This window comes from Rhincodon typus, chromosome 2 (assembly GCF_021869965.1).
Source record: "Rhincodon typus isolate 14 chromosome 2, sRhiTyp1.1, whole genome shotgun sequence".
In the NCBI taxonomy this organism is placed as follows: domain Eukaryota; kingdom Metazoa; phylum Chordata; class Chondrichthyes; order Orectolobiformes; family Rhincodontidae; genus Rhincodon; species Rhincodon typus.
In genome coordinates, this window is record NC_063333.1 from 28,988,428 (window position 1) to 29,012,315 (window position 23,888).

General features: G+C 39.6%; 1 protein-coding gene across 1 annotated transcript in view; it reads left to right on the plus strand.

The window, feature by feature from the left end:
• Positions 1-23,888, plus strand: part of pard3aa (par-3 family cell polarity regulator alpha, a) — a 782,893-nt gene that overhangs the window by 396,113 nt on the left and 362,892 nt on the right. The window contains exon 5 of the mRNA XM_048606721.1: positions 555-716. Within this exon, the coding sequence (XP_048462678.1) occupies positions 555-716 (162 nt within the window). The remainder of the gene's footprint in view (positions 1-554; positions 717-23,888) is intronic.

A 23,888-nucleotide genomic window follows, 5' to 3' on the forward strand; every position in this document is an offset into this window, starting at 1 on the left:
GTTGGAATTCAGAAAAAAAAACAAATTGCTGGGAAAACTCAGCATTTGTGGAGAGAAGGTTCTAAAGAAGGGTCACTGGACTCAATGTTAATTATGCTTTCTCTCCACAATACTGCCAGACCTCCTGAGTTTTCCCAGCAATTTCTGTTTTATTTAAAATAAAAACTACTTCCTGTTTTCTCCCAGCTTGCTTGTGGCAAGACATTTGAGGTAAGTCCTTGGTTCTGGGAGATTCCTTGGTAATCCTTGCTGAAGTCTGCAGATCATCTTCAAATTTGATTATCATCATGCTCAATTCAAACGTAAACTTGGGTAGGAAAATGTTCACTACTTCATCAAGAGCAAATTCTAGCTGCTTTATGTAAACTTGCATACCACCAAGTTGTAAATTCAGGTGTATTAATAATAAAAAGGACAGAAAAATAAATGACTTTTATACTGTATACAGATGATAGTGGTACTGATTGAATTGGTTTTAATTAAAAATTAAAGCTTAATCGTTACCTGCTGAAGACAAAATAATTCTCTGACCCTCTATTTGCAAAATTGCACAGAAGGAAACAACTCCGAGGAATCCAGTGAATGGACAGGACAACTACAGGAGTTTACCAAGAGATGCTGGCCATTGGTCAAATCAGTTTCAGCGAGATAATGCCCGATCATCTTTGAGTGCCACTCATCCCATGGTGGACAAATGGCTGGAAAGGCAGGAACAGGTAATTTTAATGAAATCTGCTCCATAGAACTATCAGGCAACTTGATGTGGCAATGAACTGAAAAGCAAAAATCTACAGGCACTGAAGACTTGAAACAAAACTAGAAAGCCAAAAAGCTCAGCTTTGCCAGCATCGGATAATGTGTCAGTAGATTAATGTTTCAGTTGTAGACCCTTCCTTAGAATTTGCATGCTAATATTTACATTTGCATAGATTCAGTCTAAATAGTTACGGCACATGTCTCCTAATCAACTTGTTCAGAAATGTTATTATACACTTCTGGAACAAGTGTGACTGGAATCTGGCTCTCTCAGCTCAAAGGTAGGGACACTACTACTGTGATGCAAGAACCCTAATCTTATCCAGCTGCCTGTGTGAATTGCAGTGCATGTGGCATCGATGGCAAAATTTTCCTGCTACTCTGCTATTAGGTTTGGAATTTTTCTTCTGTATTGTTCCAAGTACTAAAGGTAATGTATTGTTTCTTTTTTAAAAAAAAAAAAAATCTTGTCTTTGTCAGCAACATCCTTCCATTATGTTGGCAGTGTGAGGAAATATCTGGTTTGTAATCTACTTGCTGTGTTTTTCAAATTTCTGCTTCATTCAAAGGCAAACTGTTCATTAATGTCATCCTGTCTAGAGCCCACTGCTAAAGTAATTAAAATCACAGTTCCATTGTACGTGAAGGAAATAGAATGTCTACATAGTCCACTGTGTAGTTTACGATGCTTTTGAGCAAGTGGGTTACATTCACTATTCTTATATTGTAACAACAAAAGACAGTTTCCAAAGCATTGTTGGTAAGATTTCTATTCTGTCAGGCAACAAAAATCTGCACAATTTCATGACATGCAAGGAATGACTGTTTCTGCATGTAGTTTTCTGAAAATGGAATTTTGTGTACAAATTAAAATGAAATAAAACAAATTGAGTGACTTGGATCTGATAAGTTTATCCTAAAAAAAAAAAGAAAGAAAAATAAATGGAATGCTAGCCTCTATATTTAGTGGACTGGAGTACTAGGATGCAGAGGTAATGCTGCAGCTATGCAAAACCCTGGCTAGGCCCCACTTGGAATACTGAGAGAGGATCCGCGCACCACACCATAGGAAGGATGTGTTGGCTTTGAAGGGTGTGCAACATACATTTACAAGAAGGATGACTTAACCCCTAGACCAGGAGTGAGGAGAGATTATCTGTGAAGTAGAAAACAGAGAACAGAGTTAACGTATCGGGTCCGGTGACCCTTCCTCAGTTCTGAGTAAGGGTCACCGGACCCGAAACATTAACTCTGTTTTCTCCTTCACAGATGCTGCCAGACCTGCTGAGCTTTTCCAGCAACTATGTTTTTGCTCCTGATTTACAGCATCCGCAGTTCTTTTGGTTTTTATGTGAGGACAGATTATGCCTGTTTTCTCTAGAATTTAGAAGGGCAAAGGGTGATCTGATTGCAGTCTTTCCATAAGAACAGGCAGGGTAGATAAAGATAAACTATTTCCACTGGTTGGAAATTCTAGAACTAGGGGACATAGTCTGAGAACTAGGGCCGGACCATTTGGGAGAGATGTTAGGGAGCATTTCTATACACAAAGGGTGATAGATGTCTGGAATACTCCTCTGCAAATGACAGTGAATGCTGAATTGGTGTTCATTCTAAATCTGAGGTAGATAAATTTTTCTTAAGTTAAAGTATTGAGGGATATGGGCCAAAGGCAGACGTGTGGACTTGGGCCACAGATCAGCCTTCAACTCATTGAATAATGGAGCTGGCTTGAGGGGCTCTATGGCCTCTGCCTGTCCTTGTTCTCCTGTGTAAATATCATGGTGTCAGTGTCTGTAAGGATTGTTGCTAGACCTGGGAGCATGATGCTTTGGCAGTTGACATTCCAGATTGGATTTCCCTGCCAATACATGCATCAAGGTAGCTGATTCAACTAACTTGCAATATCAAAACCTGGGGCTCTATCCTTTTGCAACCACAATATAACCATGGACACTTTGGGGCTTTGGGTTTTGTATAAAGCTTACAGCTCAACATCAGTCAGTGTTAACCTGTAGTTAGGCTTCACACATCACTGGCTAGCATAAGCCAGTACACAAACACAGCCACATTTCACAGGGCACACTGACCTAACCCTCAGCTCACCCTTTCTTCACACAGTCTTTGAATCCTTGTGTCATCCTGACTATTTGGTTTTCTCAGTGAGGATGCTAGATCTCTGTCTTCATCGCCCCACCAGTGGAAGCAATCTTTTGCAGTTTATCGATAGTACTGTTCTTCGGCCATACTCGGCCATTCCCATCTCGGCACTGTTCCAACTCACCACATGGCTGTTGTTTGGATTCTCATGAAAATGCTGATTCCCACAATTCATTTCCATTCTCTCCTATCCATAAGAACACCAATCCTCACTTTATCTGTGCTGTGCTACTGCTGTTTGCAGATATGCCTCTGACATGTGACAATCCTTAACTTCACTCTCTTGAAACCCTATTTCCCAACTTTCATTTTGCAGTCTTCCTCTCTCACTTAGCCTGTATGCTCCCTGACTGCCCTCCAGGCCACTCATACCATTGCTCAGGGGTATCCCTTTTGCATTATGAGTCTGCCATGTAATCCAAGATGGCAATATGATGGAGGTAAGGGACTGGAAAGCTATGATTTTTCCCTCAGCTCCCAATGTTATTTGAGAAAATGTCCAAAACTGCTAACAACTGCATGTATTTTAGAACCTAGTTACAGCTGCAACCTTGAAGTTAATAAATGTTTTATCATCGGACTAATTCTACTCTATAGTCCTGTAGTCGCATTGTGCGGTAGAGAGAGCGCATAATTGTGCACGTGATAGTACAGTTGCTTATAATTTGTGTATGCATATATTCCGTGTGGTATATTTTAACAGTTTTTTTAAAAAAAAAATCTAATTTGCAAAGCACATGACAGAGTGTGAGGCTTCACCACACACTGTTATGGGTTTTCCACCAAATAATGATGCTTGATCTTTACAGAAATAAGCTGTTGCAGCTGGTTTGCTTAAACTCATTGATAGACTGTCTGGAAACAATGACCCATTTTACTTCCAACTTGAAATTTTTGGGAATCTGTGTGTGTGTTCCTCTGACTGAACTGGATATGTAAAGTTTGGTCTTAGCCAGCTATTGAGCCGTGATGTTTCCGTGCGAATGATTGGCAGTTTGGTGTGGATCCAATGCTTGTGATTTTAAATAATGCATGACAACTGCACACTTTAATGGTTTCAACGTCACTCACTGTCAGTAAACTGCCTTGTACAAATATTTTATTTGGAGATATAGGATGTGTGTATTTTTCCACTTAAAGTATTACCAACTGCCTTTTTGAAGCTGTATGGAGAGAAATAAGCAGTTTCTAGCCTCAAACAATCCTATAGTTATGGTCAAATGTGTCACTAATCTGCATAGAGTACAATTCAGGGGTTCAGTTCGTGTCACTATCAATATGATATTGCTGTTGTCAATAAACCTGATCTAAACCCAAGTGGCTCAGATTAGGTTTATTGACAACACCAGTGTTATTTTGACAGTGACACAAACTCAACTTCTGAGTTGTATTCCAGGCAGCTGTGCAGGTTTTTACTCACATTCAGAACATCTCTTTATTAATTTATTGTATAATGCATAGACTATGTGCTTTTTTATTTATATGTTATAATGGTTGGCACATCTCTGCAGTGCACAACAAAGCCAAGTAGTGGAGGGCACATGCCCCTGGTAGCTTTGCAAAGGTAATTTGTGTAGGGTATTACTGCAATGTTCCTTGTACTGTGTGGCTCTTAAAATTAAATGTCTTCTGGACATGCCCAAGGGAAAGTGCCATTTGAGCAAGTTTTCTGGTTTTTTCTTATTTTAGCTCAATTGATCCGTGTGCACACTTTATTACCCTCAGTGCCATTGGATGAATGGGGCCATGAATGCTGAGAAGTTCACCTTGTTATTAGTAGCATAACAATGTAAATGTTTCTTATTTTGATATTTTAAGGTAAATACTTCAAAATATTCTGTCGGCTGATACAGAATTTTAATTTATTCTCATTTTGTTCAGCACTAACTTATAAAGGTGATGTTACATTGAAAACATACCTAAGCTACAAGATACCCTTACAATATCATTCTGGACAAGTGGCTTTCTCTTTGTCTGTTGCTGGGCAGGCCACATCCTGTTACCACTAGCTAGCGACACTACTGCACCACAAGAGCCCCTCTGGGTTCACTGTATTTTCTTTTCTAATCAACCTGTTCAGAGATATTTCATACCTTTCAATCAGGTTGGACATGAACCTGGCATCTTGGTCCAGAGGGAGGGACGCTACCACTGTGCCAAAAGAGCCCCCTCTGGGTATGCATTTTTTTCTCATTTTTTTCTTTAATACCAAGAAGTGCTATCAAGCACAACTGAGTGACTTTCTCACCACTAAAATCATCATGCTATTTTTCTCCCCCTTCTTTTTAAACTGCTAACTGCCACCAGTAATCACCCATGTAGTCGATTAAATATTTGCCAGCAAATCACATTAGGGGCAATGCAAACCATCGAAGGTAAAAGTTGATAGGGATAGGGGGAAGAGACCAAATTGAAATGGAGTTGGAGGGGTGTAGGTCTGTTTTTTTTTTAAATTTAACTTATTTTTCTAATCAACCTGTTCAGACATCTGGAGCCCAGAGGCCTGGTCCAGGTGTAGGGACACTACCACCACACCGCAAGAGGACCCCTTTAATTCAACACACCTCCAGGGCAGCTGGGACTCACCCAAATGTTTGTATATTTCATCTGCAGGTACAGCTTCCCATATTTTAAGTATGAGGATGTTGAGGTGCGGGGTAGTGCTGTCCAGAGACTTCAGAAGACACCGGACGTTCCTTTCATTTTGTCACTTTACAATCAAATCATTAGTTGTCTTTTATGAATTCAGACTGTAAATCCAGATTCCAAAGTATTCTGGGGCTCAGCAAAATTGTTACTGACCTGTTGATGTACATGCAAACATTCCAAGCACTTTGACTTCTTCCTCTTCTACTGGAAGAAATTAAAGTAATTGCAATCACAACTTCAGTAATTCCAGTGAGTTTTATGCCTTACTTGCTCTGTCGGGTTTCCCCTGTGACCCTTGTTTTATGATCCACATGATGACAACATATGGAGAGTTGTGGTTTTGAGCAAAGCTCTTATTTCCTACTCCAGCCCCCGCAGTGAATTTGAGTAGCTTGACACCTGGAGAGAAAATTGTATGCGTTGAACATTTGATAGAAGTGGGTTGTGTCTTGCAAGGCTCACCTGTAAAAGTGGTACGTGTATTCCGATGGGGCCCTGGCTCTGGTCTCCAGCCGCCAAACTCCTCCTCCTCGTGTTTGTAGGAGGTGACCCTGGCTGGGTTCTGGCAACACTTCTAGAATTTTTTTTTAAAAATAAGAATTGGATCGGCAAGAACTGTCAGATTTCTAAGTCTGCAGTCCTCCACTCTCTGGGTGTGCTATACACTCCAGGATTTGTAGACCATGTACCTGCATTTACATTTAGGTTTGTTGTAACTGTCACTAATAGCAGAATTACCAGATGGAAAATTTGTTGGGTGCATAAGTAAAAACCACTAGTGATGTAGAGTCATGGCTTTTGCCAAGTGGTTATTTTATTTATGCCTTAAAAGTAATGAAACAAAGTTCCCTTTATACTTGCGTTCATGTACTGTATTCTGACTTTAGAAAGGGGTTTACATGTAGCCAGAGTGAATTAATTTAATGTCTTGTTTTAGTATCTTGCTTGTGACTGAATAAGGTTCATTCATATTATTTGATGTATACAAACACATGCACACCCGACAATGTGAAAGCTGGCCATTCGGCCCATCAAGTCCACACCGACCCTCCAAAGAGCATCCCACCCCCACCACCCACCCCTGTAACCCTGCATTTCCCATGGCTAATTTACCTAGCCTGTACATCCTTGGACACTATTGGTAATTTAGCATGGCCAATCCACATAACCTGCACATCTTTGGGCTGTGTGAGCAAACTGAAGCACCTGGAGGAAACCCATGCAGACACGGGGAGAATGTGCAAACTCCACAGACGGTCGCCAGAGGGTGGAATTGAACCTGAGTCCCTGATGCTGTGAGGCAGCAGCACTTACCACTGAGCCTCTGTGCTGCCCCCATAGTATTGTTGAAAGTCAAGTTGTGTGCATGTTAATGCACTTATCTGTATGATATGATAGATATGAAATACAGTAATATGGTATTGTAATGTCTGACTTACCAAAGTTTGGTCCCTATATATGTATGCCTTTCTGAAATACTGAGAATCTGATATTTCATTTGTGACCTATGATCCAAGCAGCTGTTTATTCGTGTCCCAGAAAGTTGTTTTAGTGGCCTACAGAGAATTAAGCAATGCAATGTTTGCAGCTTAAAAAATATTGATAACTGTATTTCACAATTTGCAGTGGTGTCTCAATGCGGTTTGCAATCACCCCCACCGGAAAAATGTGCATGGAAATTGTGCTTATTTAAGCCATTTATGTCTGAACTTGAGGATTAAAGTGGCTGTGTCATGCATGCGAACCTTATGCCTCAGTTTCGCATCTGCTGTTCAATTTCAGATTGTCTTAAATATGCCTGGAAGTCATTGGTCATTTTCAGATGTGACCAGATTGTTCATAGTCATACAGTGTGGAAACAGCTCCTGCGGCCCACCATGTCTGTGCCAACCAGCAAACACCAAACTAATCCTATTTACCTGCACTTGGTCCATAACCTACAATCCCCTGGCATTTTAAGTGCTTGTCCAGATGCTTCTTGAGTGTTGGGAGAGTACCTGTCTCTCCCACCCTCTCGGGCAGTGTGTTCCATACTTGTACCACGCTCTGGGTGAAGCAATTTTCCTCAAAGCCCCTCTAAACCACTTAATCCTCTGGTAAACCTTAGGCCCTCAATGGTGACTATTTGAAAGAAGTGTGGTTGAAGTCTATTATAATGTGGTACAATATTTTGCAAACTTGCTTCTAATGCAGGGGTTTCATAGCTCCCAAAAAAAAGTCCATCTTTATTTAAATCTTCACTTTGCTCATTAAAAATAGACGAAAGATGGAAATTTCTTATTAACATGATCCAGCTGTAGCACGGATTCAACTGGTTATACAGTGGCCCATTGGTTAGCACTACTGCCTTACAGCACCAGGGACCAAGATTTGATTCCACCCTTTGGTGACTGTCTGTATGGAGTCTGCATGTCTGTGTGAGTTTCTCCCGGGTGCTCCAGTTTCCTCCCATAGTCCAGTGATGTGCAGGTTAGGTGGATTGGCCACGCTAAATTGTCCTGTAGTGACCAGGATATGTGCAGGCCAGTTGGGCTAATCTTGGGAAAAGTGGGGTTAGGGTGGGGGGTGGTGGGTCTGATTAAGATAGTCTTCAGAGAATTGGTACAGCCTTGATGGGCTGAGTGGCATCTACCTGCACTGCAGGATTTCTATGATTCTGTGAGGATTTTTGGGCTCCAAATCCATGTTATAACAAAAACAGAAGTTGCTGGAAAAGTTCAGCAGGCCTGGCAGCATCTGTGAAAAGAAATCAGAGTTAATGTGTTGGGTCGATTGACCCTTCCTCAGAACACCCTGTTATAAACATCCTTCGATCGTACTTGTAGATTTTAAAATGGTCCAATACAACTGCACAAGAGAAGTTTATTTGTAGACACTTGTATTAAGAATGCTATTAAGCTCATCTAAGTTCTGATGTGTACGAGGAGATTGTGCCAGTAAGGCTTTGCTAAACGTACAAGTCACTTGTAACTGGTTAAATTTGTTGACATAAGAGCCAGATTAATGAAAAAAATGTGAGGAAAATAATGGAAAAGGCCTCTTCGTAACATGACTGAAAGCCTTTATCAGAAGAAAGACGTTCATTTATATAAAACTTATTGCAATCTCAAATTTCTAAAATGCATAAATATGATAAATGTGCTTATAATTCTGTTAGTTAGACCTCGCTTTTTCCAAGAGAGTGAGATTGCAGTCTGATGAGAGAGCCATTTTACAGTTCATCTGACTTTGTTCTCCATTAAAGTAATCAGGGAGAGTGCAAAACAGGAATTTGATGCAATCTTCCTCGAGCACTCAAGAAAAATCATTTTAAAAGTGAGATTTTTGTGTAGGTAGAGTGTATTAACTGTGACTCAGTGGGTAGTAGTCTCAGCTCTGTGCATAAGGTTCTGGTGTGAAGCCCCACTCCAGGGCTCAAGAACAAATTTGATTCCCCCACCCCCTGCAGGAGCCCTTGCGTCCAGGCTAGAAGGTCAAGGTTACTGTCCCACCTCCCAGTGTGTCAAATATGTAAAATCGGGTTGATTAAAAAGTGTTTCAAATATGCGTGGAATTTAAGGGACAGCTTGAGTCTTTATTAATACTACTTTGCAAAATTTCAGACTGTTGGATATTTGAGATTTTGAGTGAGAGAGAGACAAATCTATGTTTTGTTTTGACTTTTTATTTATCGAACAAATAGCTTGCTTCTTGGTTAATATCTATTTTATTACCACCTCAGCATGTTGTAAGTGGAACTATTTGCTTGGACTTGCCTTTTCTTATAATGCAGATTTAACACTTCAGAAGCATTAGTCATTTGCTGTGTGTTAGATTTTTGTTCTTTGGATGTAGCAAGACTGCATTTATTACCCTTCTATAGTTTAGCTGCAAAGGTGAACCACTCATGAATATTTTTAAGGTCGGCCTGATCCTTCAGGTCGTTGAGCCAGTGCTGATGAAGGAGTATGCAAGTTAGTATCATGTGAGACTTGATAATGGTGATATTCCCATATTTTTGACCCCATGATGATCTCAAGGTTGTGAAATGGTCCTGTAGTAAATGAGAATTTCTGCCTCACATTCTGGCAATACAATACATTCCAGTTTCTCATCTGAATGCAGCCTCTTCCAGCTGGATGGCGGAGATGAAAACCAGCGCTTGAGGTAGTATTTATCCTTCAATTCAGCATCTATATTATAACACCCTCCTGATGTCATGGACAAAGCTAACATTGGTTAGAAGTCTGGAAGTACTCGATTAGCTTTGAGACCTCAGGAATTTCTTTAAGTTGGGCAAAGTGCAATATAACTGCATCTTCTTCACTTGTTTAACGATTGGAGATATACTAAGAGACCTGACAGCTGTATGGTTCATAAGTTTGGCTGTCAATTCTGCAAACTCCAACCAGTTACAAATAACTGGCATGTTTCGCAAATCCTGTCTGGCATTATCTACATGTCCACACCATATAAATGAACAGCTACAGTATCACTCTTGGTGCATGTTCCTGCAAATTCTACTGGTGGTAGAATAAAGGGGTATTGAATTCAATGGCAAAGTACCTGCCATAAGTAATTATACCTCGATGGGTACTAAACTTTCAAGTTGTGCTTGCAGCTTTCCAGGTGAGTGATGGATGTTGCAAAGCTCCGAAGGTTGTAGAAATTCCTGCGGCACAGATTCTTCAAAGTGAAAATTGAGCTCAAAAGATGGGAATCATAGAAATTATAGGAGCAGGAGAAGACCATTTGGCCCTTTTAACCTGCTGTGCCATTCAATATGATCACTGCTGGTCATCGATCTCAATGCCTTAGTTCCACTTGCACCCCATACTCTTTTATCCATTTAGTCCTAACAACAGTATCTAACTCCGTTTTGAAAATATTGAATGTTTTGACCTCAGCCACTTTGTGCGGCAGAGAATTCCACAGGCTCACCAGTCTGAGAGAAGAAATTTCTCCTGGTCTGTCGCAAAATATTGGTGAACTTCACACTGAATGAAGATAGTGCTCACGTTTGTTTAATGGGCTGAAGTGGTCCTGTTGAATTTTAGTCTCATTTAAGTGTTCTGTTGGACTTCATACAAGTTTAAAATAAGAGCACCAATTAATTAGTCACTGTAAACCTGTAATTGGCAGAGGGTGGTGGAAGGAAGTTTACTATCTCCCATGGAAATCTGTTTCAATTCAGTGACTATGACAGATGTTTACCCTGGGATGCACTGAGGTGGAAATCCTGTTTGGATGGTTTTATTTTGCACTTGGACTGCACTTATGCTGATTATCCTGAGAGCTGATGAAACGTGCAGTTGTTCACTATAGTAAAGCAGTTCGCTGGCATAATTTGATTTCTGATCCCTGGAGAGCTGACCTGTATAATAATATTGGTCTTGTTATGCAGCGGAAGGATACTCAGAGTGTTTGCCGATGTGAAGGAAGCATTAACTGTATTGAATAAGCATCTTGACTGTGGCTGTGTCTTGCCACAAGGCAGCAAGAAAGAGCCAAAATCATTGCATCACCTCTTGTAATGATATACAAGGTCTCATTTGTATATCATTCAGACTGAACCCTTTATACTACTTGTACTACAACTTCTACTGAAGTCTGATTCAACCCTTCTATATAAATCTGAATTGTCTTACCAGCAGGAGTAGTAGTCAGGAACTGTTAGGATATCAATTTGTTTGTGTTATTGACAGTTCAGCCTTCTTTGAGCTCAACTTTGGTCAACTTTACAGGTAATGTTTCCACATCTATTACAATTGTGTAACCGTGACAACTGAGGGTATTCTCTGTCCTTCAGAGGATGAGGCAAATTAAATACAGTTAACAGTTGATGATATCAATAGCTGTGAAACTTGCTATCTTAATATCGAACAAACGCTCGCTCAAAGTGTAGCGTTGACACATTTTGACAGAGGGAGATGCACTAATTCAGGTCCACGACAGAGTACCGACAATCAGTCATGGTCTGAGCTGACCTCAGCGATGTGAGCAGTGGAGGAGATGCTGTTGTTAATTTTCACTTATTAACTTTTGGGCAGATTGTAGCCACTGTTTTTGGTATCTGCTCCAAAATCTGTTCTGTATCTACTGATTCTATCCCTTTCCCTGGCAACTGTCTCAGTTTGAGTCATTCTGATTGCAACCTTGGTGTCAAATCTGATCTAACGTCTCTCTGTGTCATGCTCTGTTGTACAATGCTACTGTGAAGCAGCTTCCAATATTTCATTACAGTAAGGACACTGTTTCTCTTGGTCAGATGGGAATGCAAGAAAGTGAGTGCATAATTCGGATCCTTGTCACTGGTAATGTAGCTCTTGTCCCAAATACTGTGATATGAAATATGAACAATAGTATGATCAGGCTGTTACAGAGGCCCTTATGACTAGTTCACCCAATATCGAGGGTTGGATAATTGTTTTTCCTTCACAAGCTGATCGACGTTTGCATGGTAATCCGTTGTAATTTAATACACACAGAATATTTGAAAAACTCAGCATGTCTAGTAGCACTTGGGGAGAGCAAAACAGAGTTATAATTTTGAGTCATAGAGTCATACAGCATGGAAACAGACCCTTAAGTCCAACTAGTCCATGCTGAGCAGGTTTCCCAAACTTAACCATTCCCACTCACCTGCATTTGGCTCAGGTCCCTCCAAACCTTTTCAATTCATGTACTTTTTCAAAGGTCTTTTTAAATGTTGTAACTACCTGCATCCACCACTTCCTCTGGCAGTTCATTCCGCATACGAACCACTCTGTATTTTAAAAAAAAAAGTTGTCCCTCGTGTCCTTTTTAAAACTTCTCTCCTCTCACCTTAAAAATATGCCCCGTAGTTTTCTGGTATGACTTTTTTATATATTTGCTTCAGATTTTCAGCATCTGCAGTATTTTGCTTTTATTCCATTTGTAACTTAAGTTGTTTTGAATATTAGTGTGAAGATTTGATATTTAATGCTGGCCATACCCCTGTTTTGAAAATAAATGTTCTGCTCCTGGATTGTTATTCCTCTACTGTCTCCGCAGTGTTGCTTAATCTGCTGAATATTGCCAGCATTTTCTATTTTTGTTAGTTTCCTTGGTTTTTGCTTTTTGTGTAAGACATGAAAATGATTGAGCAAATACCAAGTCACACGACCACTTTTGTATACTAAACACTACAGAGGAATTTTGATGGAAGAATTCCACTGATCATTGAGTCCCAAATTTACCCTAGTCCTGATGTTTGGGTGTTCTGAATTTTGTCAAATGATGTTAATTCTAGTGAGTAGTTTTATTTTGTTGTTAATGACTTTCTGATCAAATGGACTTGAGCACAAATCACTTCCTTTGAAAATTGAGTATTTTTTTCTGAGACTGTTTAAAAATTCTGTTTACCTTCAGTATTGTTGACAGACTTTGGCAGAAAGTCTAGACGCATTGCAGCTGGTGGTTGATATAGTTTTAACATGTACTCGAATCCTCTGGATTAATTGTAACACTGATACGTGAGTTTGAGTGAAATTCAATTTTAAGACACCAACTCACTGCTAGCTTTCAGTCAATTTAAAGCAGTTCCAGCCTTTTTTGCGCAAATGGGTTGACAATGAGCTACTCTGGCCCAGCAAGCTATATTGACATTGCAGAGCACTGTGATGAGTCGTCATCTTTGTATGTGGGTGGAATGAGGTATATTTTCTTCCATTAATAAAAACATGTCCAGATTCCTCTTCTGCAATGACTCCATGTAAGGTGATTTTCAAACGGTTAGCTGAGATCCTTATCAAGCAAAATAGTGATACAGCTGGAGAAAGTTCAAACACAGGATTGGGTAGATATCCTCCTAGTCCACGCTGGCATTGGAGTTCAGAGCTCCCAGATGAGTATTTGAAACAGAGCAAAAGAGATTGGGGCAACACCTTCATAATTGGTGCAAGAGAGAGCATTTGTAGTGTGCTTCAGCCAATTGTTTCTTAGAGTAGAACATTGCACTACTTAGCTGGGAACAGGCTATTTTAGATCTGGTAATGCGTAATGATGTAGGATTAATCCTATAGGAAGGATGTGGAAGCATTGGAAAGGGTGCAGAGGAGATTTAGCAGGATGTTGCCTGGTATGGAGGGAAGGTCTTATGAGGAAAGGCTGAGGGTCTTGAGGCTGTTTTCGTTAGAGAGAAGAAGGTTAAGAGGTGACTTGATAGAGACATACAAGATGATCAGAGGATTAGATAGGGTGGACAGTGGGAGCCTTTTTCCTCGGATGGTGATGGCTAGCACGAGGGGACATAGCTTTAAATGGAGGGGTGATAGATATAGGACAGATGTCAGAGGTCGGTTCTTTACTCAGAGAGTAGTAAGGGCGTGGAATGCCCTGACCACAAAAGTAGTAGACTCGCCAAGTTTAAGGACATTTAAATGGTCATTGGATAAACATATGGATGCTAATGGAATAGTTTAGGTGAGATAGGCTTCAGATTGGTTTCACAGGTCGGCGCAACATCGAGGGCCGAAGGGCTCGTACTGCGCTGTTATGTTCTATGTTCTAATGAGAGATCTCATCCTTAAGGATCCTCTAGGGGCCATGATCACAACAGTTGTACAGTTTTTAAATTCAGTTTGAGGGAGAGCAACCCAGGCCTCACACCTGTTTCTTCAATTTAAATAAGGGCAGGCTGAAAAAATAGACTGAAGGGGAAGGTGAGTGTATCTGTTTTCACCAAAGAAGATCATCAAAATCCCCCAGAATTAGAGATCAAAGAAACAAGAAAGAATGAGGCGTAGGAGGAAATCAGTATTAATGACAAGGTTGTACTGGATAAATTAATGCAGCTGCAAGTTGATAAGTGCCTGGGACCTGATACTGTATGATCCTCGACCTTTGAAGGAGTTGGCTATAGAGATAGTTGATCCATTGCTAAACATCTTCCAAAATTCCATAGATTCTGGAGTAATTCTTGCAGGTTGGAAGCTAACAAATGTTATCCTCCTGTTTAAGAAAGCAGCAAAACTGGTAATTACAGACCGGTTAGCCTTACATCAGTAGTAGGAAAAAATGCTAGAACTTCTAGTAAAGAATGTGGAAATGTAACACTGGGATAAAAATGTGATTGGACATAATCAGTGTGGATGTGTGAATGGAAAATTATGTTTGATGAATTTGTTGGAGTTTTTGAAGGAGTTATGAACGAAATTGATAAAGGAGTCAATGCATGGTGTAGAAATGGTTTAATTGCAATTTACGGAAGGCTTTTGATAAGGTTCGCCACAGGTGTTGGTTAGCAAAATTAAAATCATAGGGAAGGATGTAATGTACTGGCATGGATTAAGGATTGGCTAACAGACATGAAGTAGAAAGTAGAACTTAACAGGTAATTCTTACAATGGTAAACTGACTAGTGGGACACCACAAAGATCAGTACTTCAGGCCTCAACTATTCAGTTTGGAGGTGGGGGCCTAATGTATTCTTTCCAAATTTTCATGATGTGGAGGAGTCGGTGTTGGATGGTGGTGGACAAAGTCAGAAGTCACACAACATCAGGTTGTAGTCCAGCAGGTTTATTTGAAATCACAAGCTTTTGGACCATAGCCGCTTCATCAGGTGAAGTCCACATTTTCAGATGATGCAAAACTAAATGTGTAATGTGTTCAATGTGGAAGATGTAAAACAGTTTCAGCAGGATTTGGACAGGCTTAATGAGAGAGCAAGAACATGGCAGATGGAATATAATGGGAAAAATATGACGGTATCCACTTTGGTAGGAAGAACAGATGTGTAGAATGTTTCTTAAATGATGAGGTGGGAAAGTGTAGATGTGTTAAGGGATGGGGGTGTCCATGTCAATAAGTCACACAAAGCTAGCATGCGGTTGCAGCAAGAACAAGTTATTAGGAAGGCTAGCCTTTACTGCAATAAGATTTGAGAACGGGATTCACCAAAGATCCTCAGACAGCACCTTCCAAACCCATGACCACTTCCAGCTTGAAGAAGGCCAGCAGATACATGGGAACACCACCATCTTCAAGTTCCACTCCAAGCCACTCACCATCCTGACTTGGAAATATATCACCATTCCTTCACTGTTGCTGCGTCAAAATCCTGAAATTGTCTCCTGAATAGTGTTGTGGGCCAACCCACAGCAGGTGAACTGCAGCAGTTCAAGAAGGCAGCGCCCACCACTTTCTCAAGGGCAACTAGGGACCGGCAATAAATGCTGGCCAGCCAGCGATGCCCACATCCCACAAATGAATAAAAAACAACAGGAGTAATGAAATTTTACTTCAAATGCATAGAAGCTTGTTTCAATTGCATCTGAAGTACCAAGTGCAATTTTTTGGTTGCCTTACCTCAGGAAAGATATTTCCCTGGAGGGAATGCAACAAAGGTTCCTAAGACTTGTTCCCTGCATGGTGAGACTGTGCTCAATGAAGAGAGATTGGCCAAACTGAGCCTGTATTCTCTCGAATGCCAAAGAATGATGGGTGATCTCTTTGAAACCTACAGAATACTTAAAGGATGAATAGAGTAGATACAGGTAGCCAGTTTTTCCTGACTGGGGAGTCGAGAACCAGAGGGCATAACTTAAAAGTAAGGGCAATGTCAGGGTTGACAATGTTTTTAACTGAGAGGGTTGTGAACCTTTGCAATTTAAAGTTTTGGCAAAGATCTGTAGCTCGGATTGTGGATGAGGTTTTGACTTGTCAACAACCTCACCTTTGCAATTCTCTACATCACAGAGCAGTGGAAGTTTAGTCTTTAAGTGTATTTAATGTACTGATAGATTTCTCAATACCAGTGTTGTAAAGAGTTATAAGAATAATGTGGTAAAAGACATTAGTGTTCAGTCAGACATGATTGTAGTGAATGGCAGTACAGACTTGATGGCTGAATGGCCTACTCCTGTTCCGATCGTACTAACTAGTAGAGTGCCACATAGATCATTTGTAGGAACTTCCATTCATGACTATGTACATTAATGACATGGAGTAGACAAAATGAAATATGTTCAAATTTGCTGATAATATAAAAGTAGGTGGGAGTGCATGTTGTGATGAGGAGCATAAAGAACCTCCAAGGAGTAATGAACAGGTTCAGTGAGTGTGCAAAAACCTTGGCAGATGGAGTTTCCTGTTGGAAAGTGTGAGGTCATGCACTTTTGTCGGAAGAATCAGAAGGCAGAATGTTGTTTAAATGAAAAGAGACTCCAAACAAATTGCAGATAGAGGGACCTAGGTGGTGTTGTGCATGAAACGCATCAGGTTAGCTTGCAGGTGTGTAATGGAAGAAGGCAAGTGCAGTTTTGGCTTTTATTGCTGGAGGATTGAATTTTGAACATAGGGAAGGCTTTCCATCTGTACAGAGTGCTGGCGAGTCTGTGTCTAATTACTTTACACAGTTCTGGTCCCTGTATTTAAGAATTGATACACTGGCATTGGAACATGTTCAAAACAGATTGACTAGGCTGATTCTTGGGATAAAAGAGTTGACTTATCAAGAGTTACAGGCTAATCCTTCATTCATGTCAGTTTAGAATGATGGGAGGTGATCATTTGAATTATACAAGATTCTGAGAGGACTCAACGGGGTAGATGTTGAGAAGATGTTTTCACCAGTGGGTCTATCTTGAATGAGGGAAATAAGACAACATTCATTTACCGCTGAGCTGCTATGGAATTTCTTCTCTTAAGACTATGAATGTTTGAAATTCTCTATCCCAGAGAGTGATGAAGACCTGACCTTTGAATGTATTTGAGCAGGCGGTAGATTTGTGAAATACTGGGGAGTTGAAAGCATGAAAATGAGTTGAGTCCTGGGGCATTTGGGTCATGATCTCAGTGAATGCTGGTGCAGGCTTAAGGTACAGAATAACCTATTTCTCATATTTCTTGTGTTCTTATTAACCCTAATAACCTAGTTTATCCACTTAGTTTATTTCATTGCACAGTTCAGTGAGGCCTATTCCAGTATATTAATTTGAAAAAAAATTGGACCATCATATTTATTTAAAAATAAATTCTTTTGTATTTTGAAGAGTTTAGTGGCTTGTGCCTGTTTCCACAACTTTGCTGCAGAGTACGCACTTGATTTCTGGTGTTATGTTGAAGAATGCTCTAAGAATGATCATGAGTCAATGGCAATCCAGTGGGAAGCATCTGCAGAAAATGGGAGACAAAAATATTAATGAGGTTGAATGTAAGACCAAAGGGCATAGGAACAGAAGTAGCCTAATCTGCACCAACAGTAAGGTCATGGCTGATCTGATAATCCTCAGCTCCACTTCCCTGCATTTTCCCCACATCCCTTGATTTACTGATTATAAATCTGTCTTTTTCAGTCTTGAAAATACTTAACATAGAATCATAGTAGATTGGAGCAGGACTAGGCCATTTGACCCCTTGAGCCTGCTCCACCATTCAATATGATCATGGCTGGTCATAGAGCTCAATACCCAAGAACCCTACACTAATTAACAACTCAGTTTCTACTGCCCTGTGTCCTAAACAATTTGACCGATTCACTGAGAGAAGAAATTCCTCCTCATCTCTGTCTTAAATAGATGAACCTTTACTCTGCAATTCTGCCCTCTGAACCTAGATGTTCCCTCAAGGGAAAATCACCTTTCCAAATCTACCCTTCAAGTCCACTAAGAATCTTTCATGATTCATTAAAGTCACTGTTCATTCTTCTAAACTCCATGGAATACAGGCCCAACCTATTTAACATCTCATAAGGCTGACCCTACATACGTGATATCAGCTGAGTGAACCTTTTCTGGACTGCCTCCAATGATAGAATATCTTTCATTAGATAAAGGGACCATATCTGTTATCAGTATTCACTCATCCTGTACTGTGTTCAGCTTGACAAAATTACATGCTTCCATGTATTACATTTTAGAAGAAAATCAGGTAACTCAAACAGAAGTGCTAATATTTCTGATCTGAGTTGATAGCCGTTGATGTTATTTAAGTGGTAAATTCTTAACTCACTAATTTAAAAATTTCCGTCTTTGTTTTTAAGTCCCTTGATGACTACATCCCTCTGTAACTGTGTAATCCAGCTTTCTGAGATCAACCTCGGAGGTCTGAGAACTAAAACTTTTATTATTTTTGTCCTAAGAGAACAGTTTGAATTACTTATCAAGTACTGTATGACTTCTGAATAATTAGAAAAATTATACAGTCGACTTTCAAGCTTCAGCATAAACTTTCAATCTATCAAAATACTTGGTTTTCATCTGTTTAACAGGCGTCCTGTGTGCACCACGGTCGGTGTATATCTCAACAAAACCAGTCAGACTGCAAATCCAATGAATAGTTATCCCAAATAAAATACAAGGTTAAGCTTGAATTTATGGAACAAATTGAATTGTTAACAGTGAATGTTGGGTGCAAATAAGATATAATGTGAATAATTTTCTTGTACTTGGGTCTCAGTGTGCCACAATTGCTGATTTTGGACCCAGTTATTAATAACATGTTTCGAGGCTGAAGATTGCTTAAATACTGATGAGAATTTCACTCACTGGAGAACAAAGCAAGGAGCTTTTACATCTTGTTTAAAATATGAGTGCCATAACTAACCAGTTAAATTTGCATTCCTTTGAATTGAAAAGAGTCCCAAAATTTGTGAACATCAATTATTGATAGCTGGAATTGTGGATTCTCTAAGCCTTTGGTTTTAGGTTGGTGTGTTTGGACTACACCATAAGCTCTGAATCTCAAATACATTTGAGTCTTTTGAAGATTGTCACATCTCATTTTAAGAAAAAGTTATCAAAATTAAGTAGCCTTTAGTTAGTGAATTTTCTGCTGCAATTAATTCTGAAACTGGTTTTCATATTTTATGTTGTTCCTCTTGTCACAAATGAAAGCCAAGTGGAGAATTAGATCAGGAACCTGAAACTCCTTCACATTTATTTAAAAATCCACAAGGTTGCAAATCCTTTTCAACATGAACTGATAAAAACAGACTGGCAAAAGGTAGAAAGAAATGATTTTCTCTGGAGGTCAGTAATGGGACATTCTTATTCATAATTTATTTTAACAGTTTGGGCTTGGAAGTCAGAAGTACGAGATTAAGATTTGAGTTTGATATCAAATTTTTGGGTGGAGAGCGTAGTTAATGCAGAAGAAAGCGCGTACAATTACAACATTTAAAAGTCATTTGGACAAGTACATGGACAGGAAAGGTTGAGGGATATAGGCCAAACACAGGCAAATGGGACTAGTTCAATTTAGGAAGCGTGGTTGGCATGGGCAAGTTGGGCCAAAGGGCCTGTTTCTGTACTCTGTGATTCTAAGTGCGCAATAAAGCGTAAGAAGGCAAAAATGGGTGTGTAATTGCCAAATTAATTCCAGTACAGATAAATGTGAAGTTTTGCATTTTGGTCAAAATAATAAGGGGATTACATATTTCTTGGATATTAACAACCTAAATGAGGCAGAAGAACAAAAGATCTCAACAGAGAGATTCACAGCATGAAACAGCACAGTGCTGCTTAATAAAACCATTAAAAATACAAAATCTAGCATGGACGTTAATTTATGGACAGAAGTAACAATCAGTTCTGTTATGTTAAAGTTCTGTCAACCTTAGTAAGACCACGTTTGAAGTATTGTGCCCTAATCCTAACTCCTTATCAGGCATCATGGGCAGAGGGGTGCATCCAAAGAAGGGGTCATTAGGACAAACAAGCAACTAAAAGCTTGAAGAAAGTATCTTTAAGGAGAATTCTTAGGTGAGGAATTCTAGAGTTTAGACCTACACAGCTCAAAGGATGCCCACTATTGGTGGAGCAAAGAACAATGATGTAGGTCATCCCATATGGAATGGTAATTCGAGCAGTGGCCATATGTGTTCAGGGAAACTTGATAATTGCATGGGATAAAATATTTCTAACCCTCCCTCCTTTCTCCTGTGTGGTGCTGTATGTTAATGCTTTACTAACTTTGTTTCACTCATAACCTCACCTCCAGTGTTTCGACCTCAACTCGAAAAACATCCAAAGGGGTCTTCAAATATGTTCAACTGCCATGTTATTAATTTAAAAAATAGAAAATTTTGTGTTCCATTTTCTGTGTTTCAAAACTTGATTTGTTAAAATGCTGGCGTAACCATAGTTATTTGCTGGCTAATGGAACTGTGTTGTTCATCATACATTTTAAATTAAATTGCAAAAAAGTAATGTCTTCAGTGAAAATAAAATTGGGTGCAAATTGGATGTAGTATTATTCATTAATACTCAGATGTAATTGGTAGTACAGAAATGTTTTTTTTACCTTTTTACTGCTGTTAGCGAAATGTCAGTATGAGTGTGAAATGAGGAAGCCAAACTTCATGTTACCACTGTCATTTGTAGCAAAACTGGTGAAGAGCAAAATATATTTAATTGTGCTATCATTTCTGTTTGCCACCTTTGAAGAGGAGCATGTCTTAGTTTAAAGTTGCATCAAAACTTTGATAAATTTTTTTGTGTCCTGAGGAAATTATAATCTATTGCGATATTCACTGAATTAGATTAGTGTAGTTGAAGTACACAGTGTTAGCCACAGGGTATCATAAAATGAATATTGATTTTAACTTTTTTTTGCCTTGAAAGTGTTGGAACTACTTGAGTTCCAGCTACGACATCGTGTGGAATTAACACTGTCAGCTTCAGAAATTGATCAGTGTTTGTTATTGGTTAGAATCATTTTTCAATTTTTTTTAAGGTGTTAAGGAACCTGCATAAAGAAACAGAATAATTTACGCTGCATTTTTTTAAAAACTGTATTCTTAACAGATATGTGTAGGAGTGGAGGGTGATGTTTAGTTGAGTTACAAACTTGCAACTGTTTCGATTAGATATTCAACACGTGGACCAGGATTTTCATCAGCTGTGGAAAGAATTGCAAATGATTGAGTTTTCTGAAATGGTCTCTTGTCTCTAGTTGCAATTTGGCTAAGTATTAAACATTTTGAAAACCCAAGAAACACTTATCTGTCGATCAAGGGAGAATGGGAAATAATTTTGTGCACTTGATATTTTGATTAGATGTGCTTTTGTCTTTTTTTAAACTGAGAAACTGAGTTGAAAGGCAGGCTCTATAATTTAGTGCCTTCCAGCCAGAAGAAATAAGAATTAAATAGTCTGGAAATGAAGTTCTGGATTTCTTAGCAGACCTTCCAAAATGGTAGATCCTGCACCACGTCCATTTTCATAGATTCGCGAAGTGGGGAAAGGGAATAGGGCATAAGCAATGCTAAGTTCAAATGAATCCCATTTCTGCTGTAGCTGGGGAAAACATTTGGGAGTTACAATTTCGTTTAGTCAACACTGGAGCTGAGGTACACAGCAAGCCAGGCAGCATCAGAAGAACAAGAAAGTTGACTTTTGGGTCGGGACCCTTCTTCAGAATTTTTTTTTTACAGTAGCTGTACATGCTTTTGAATGGTGGAGATGGTTTGTTGATCTGTCAAGTTACGAAGTTATTTAAATCCCAGGCTCTTTAACAATTCTAACCTACAGCCTTCCTGTGTCTGCCAGAGGTTAAAAACAAAACTAGTCTTGCATTAAAATAACTGTTTATTGACAATGCCTGAAGTGCTATGACAATATTTTAAATACTTGGCTGCTTTCCAAAATATACAGTTATCCCAGCAGGAGTTCCGGAGTGCAATTTGATAGACAGCTATAAGAGGTTATTGAATGATTATCTATCTTTGATACAAGGTTATGAATACATGTTAATTCATTTTGATAAGAGATTAAATATTTGAGGTAATTTGAATGGGCTTTCACAAAGAAAGTATTTTTCTACAAATTGTAAACATTAATTAGGAATTTAGTTTATTTAATTGCATCATGGCTCTTCAAGTCTGTCCATGCTTAATACTGGGTGAATCAACATGGTGTATTGGCAAAGAGTGATGGATGGATTAGCAGGATTTCTAAATCATTGGCATTAAGTTGGCATTGACTGTAGTAAAGGCCCATGGGGGTGGATGGCAACAAGAGTTGGCAGGGTTTGGGTTTGGGGAATGAATGAAGGTTTGAGTACCTAAAGTGTTAACAAATGAGTAGAAAGGCATCTCAGAACTGAGGCAGTTCTCCGTAGTCTGCGTCCATCCCATACCAGCTGTAAGCCATGGCCCCACTATCTGGGGGCAGTTTCTTGTGAGGCAAGTGTGGTAAGTTGGCAAATTTCTCAACTTGCATTACCTGCCTTAAAAGTGAAAATTCAGGCTGAATTCTCTCACTGCAAGAACCTCAAATGTCATTTTGTACTACAAATATTTCAGAGTGCAGGCTTAAATATTTAAAGTACAGTTAGAATCATTGAGCCCTACAGCACGGAGACAGGCCCTTCGGCCCAAACTGGTCCATGCCGACCAAAACGTCCATCCACACTAACCCCATTTCCCTGCACTTGGACCATATCCTTCTAAACCTTTCCTATCCACGTATTTGTCCAAATGCCTTTTAAATGTTAATGTACATGCTTCAACCACTTCTGCTGGCAACTCATTCCATGTACATACCACCCTCTGTTTTTAAAAAAAAAAAAAAAAAATTGCCCCTCGAGTTCCTATGTATTCTTTCCCCTCTTGACTTAAACTGACACTCACTCTCTAGTCCTCAATTCCCTAATTCTGGGAAAAAGACTGAGTGCATTTACCCTATCCATGCCTCTCATGATCTTAAACACTTCTATAAGATCCCTTCTTGGTCTCCTGTGCTCCAAAGAGAAAAAGTCCCAGTTTGTCCAACCTCTCCCTATAACTCAGCCCTTCAGTCCTGGCAACATCCTTGTAATTTTTTTCTGCACTCTTTGCAGTTTAATAACATCCTTCCTCCAGCAAGGTGAACAAAATTGAACACAATACTCCAAGTGCAGCCTCAGCAAAGTCCTGTACAACTGCAACATAACTTCCCAACTTCTATACTCAATGCCCTGACTGATGAAGGCCAGTGTGCCAAAAGCCTTCTTCACTGCTCTGTCTACCTGTGACTCCACTTTCAGAGAACCATGCACCTGTACTCCAAGGTCCCTCTGTTCCACTACACTCCTTAAGGCCCTACCATTCACCATGAAACTCCTACCTTGATTTGACTTCCCAAAATGCAACACCTCATACATACCTATATTAAAGTCCATTTGTCATTTCTTGGCCCACTTCCCCAGCTGATCGAGATCCTCCTGCAATTGCTGATAACCTTCCTCGCTGTCCACAATACCGCCTCTTTTAGTGCCATATACTAAAAGATATTTGCTTCTAGTTTTTTAGCTTGAATTCCTAAGCCTGTTGGCTGTTCCCAACTTGGAAATCATAGAATCCCTACAGCGTGGAAGCAGGTCATTTGGCCCATCAACTC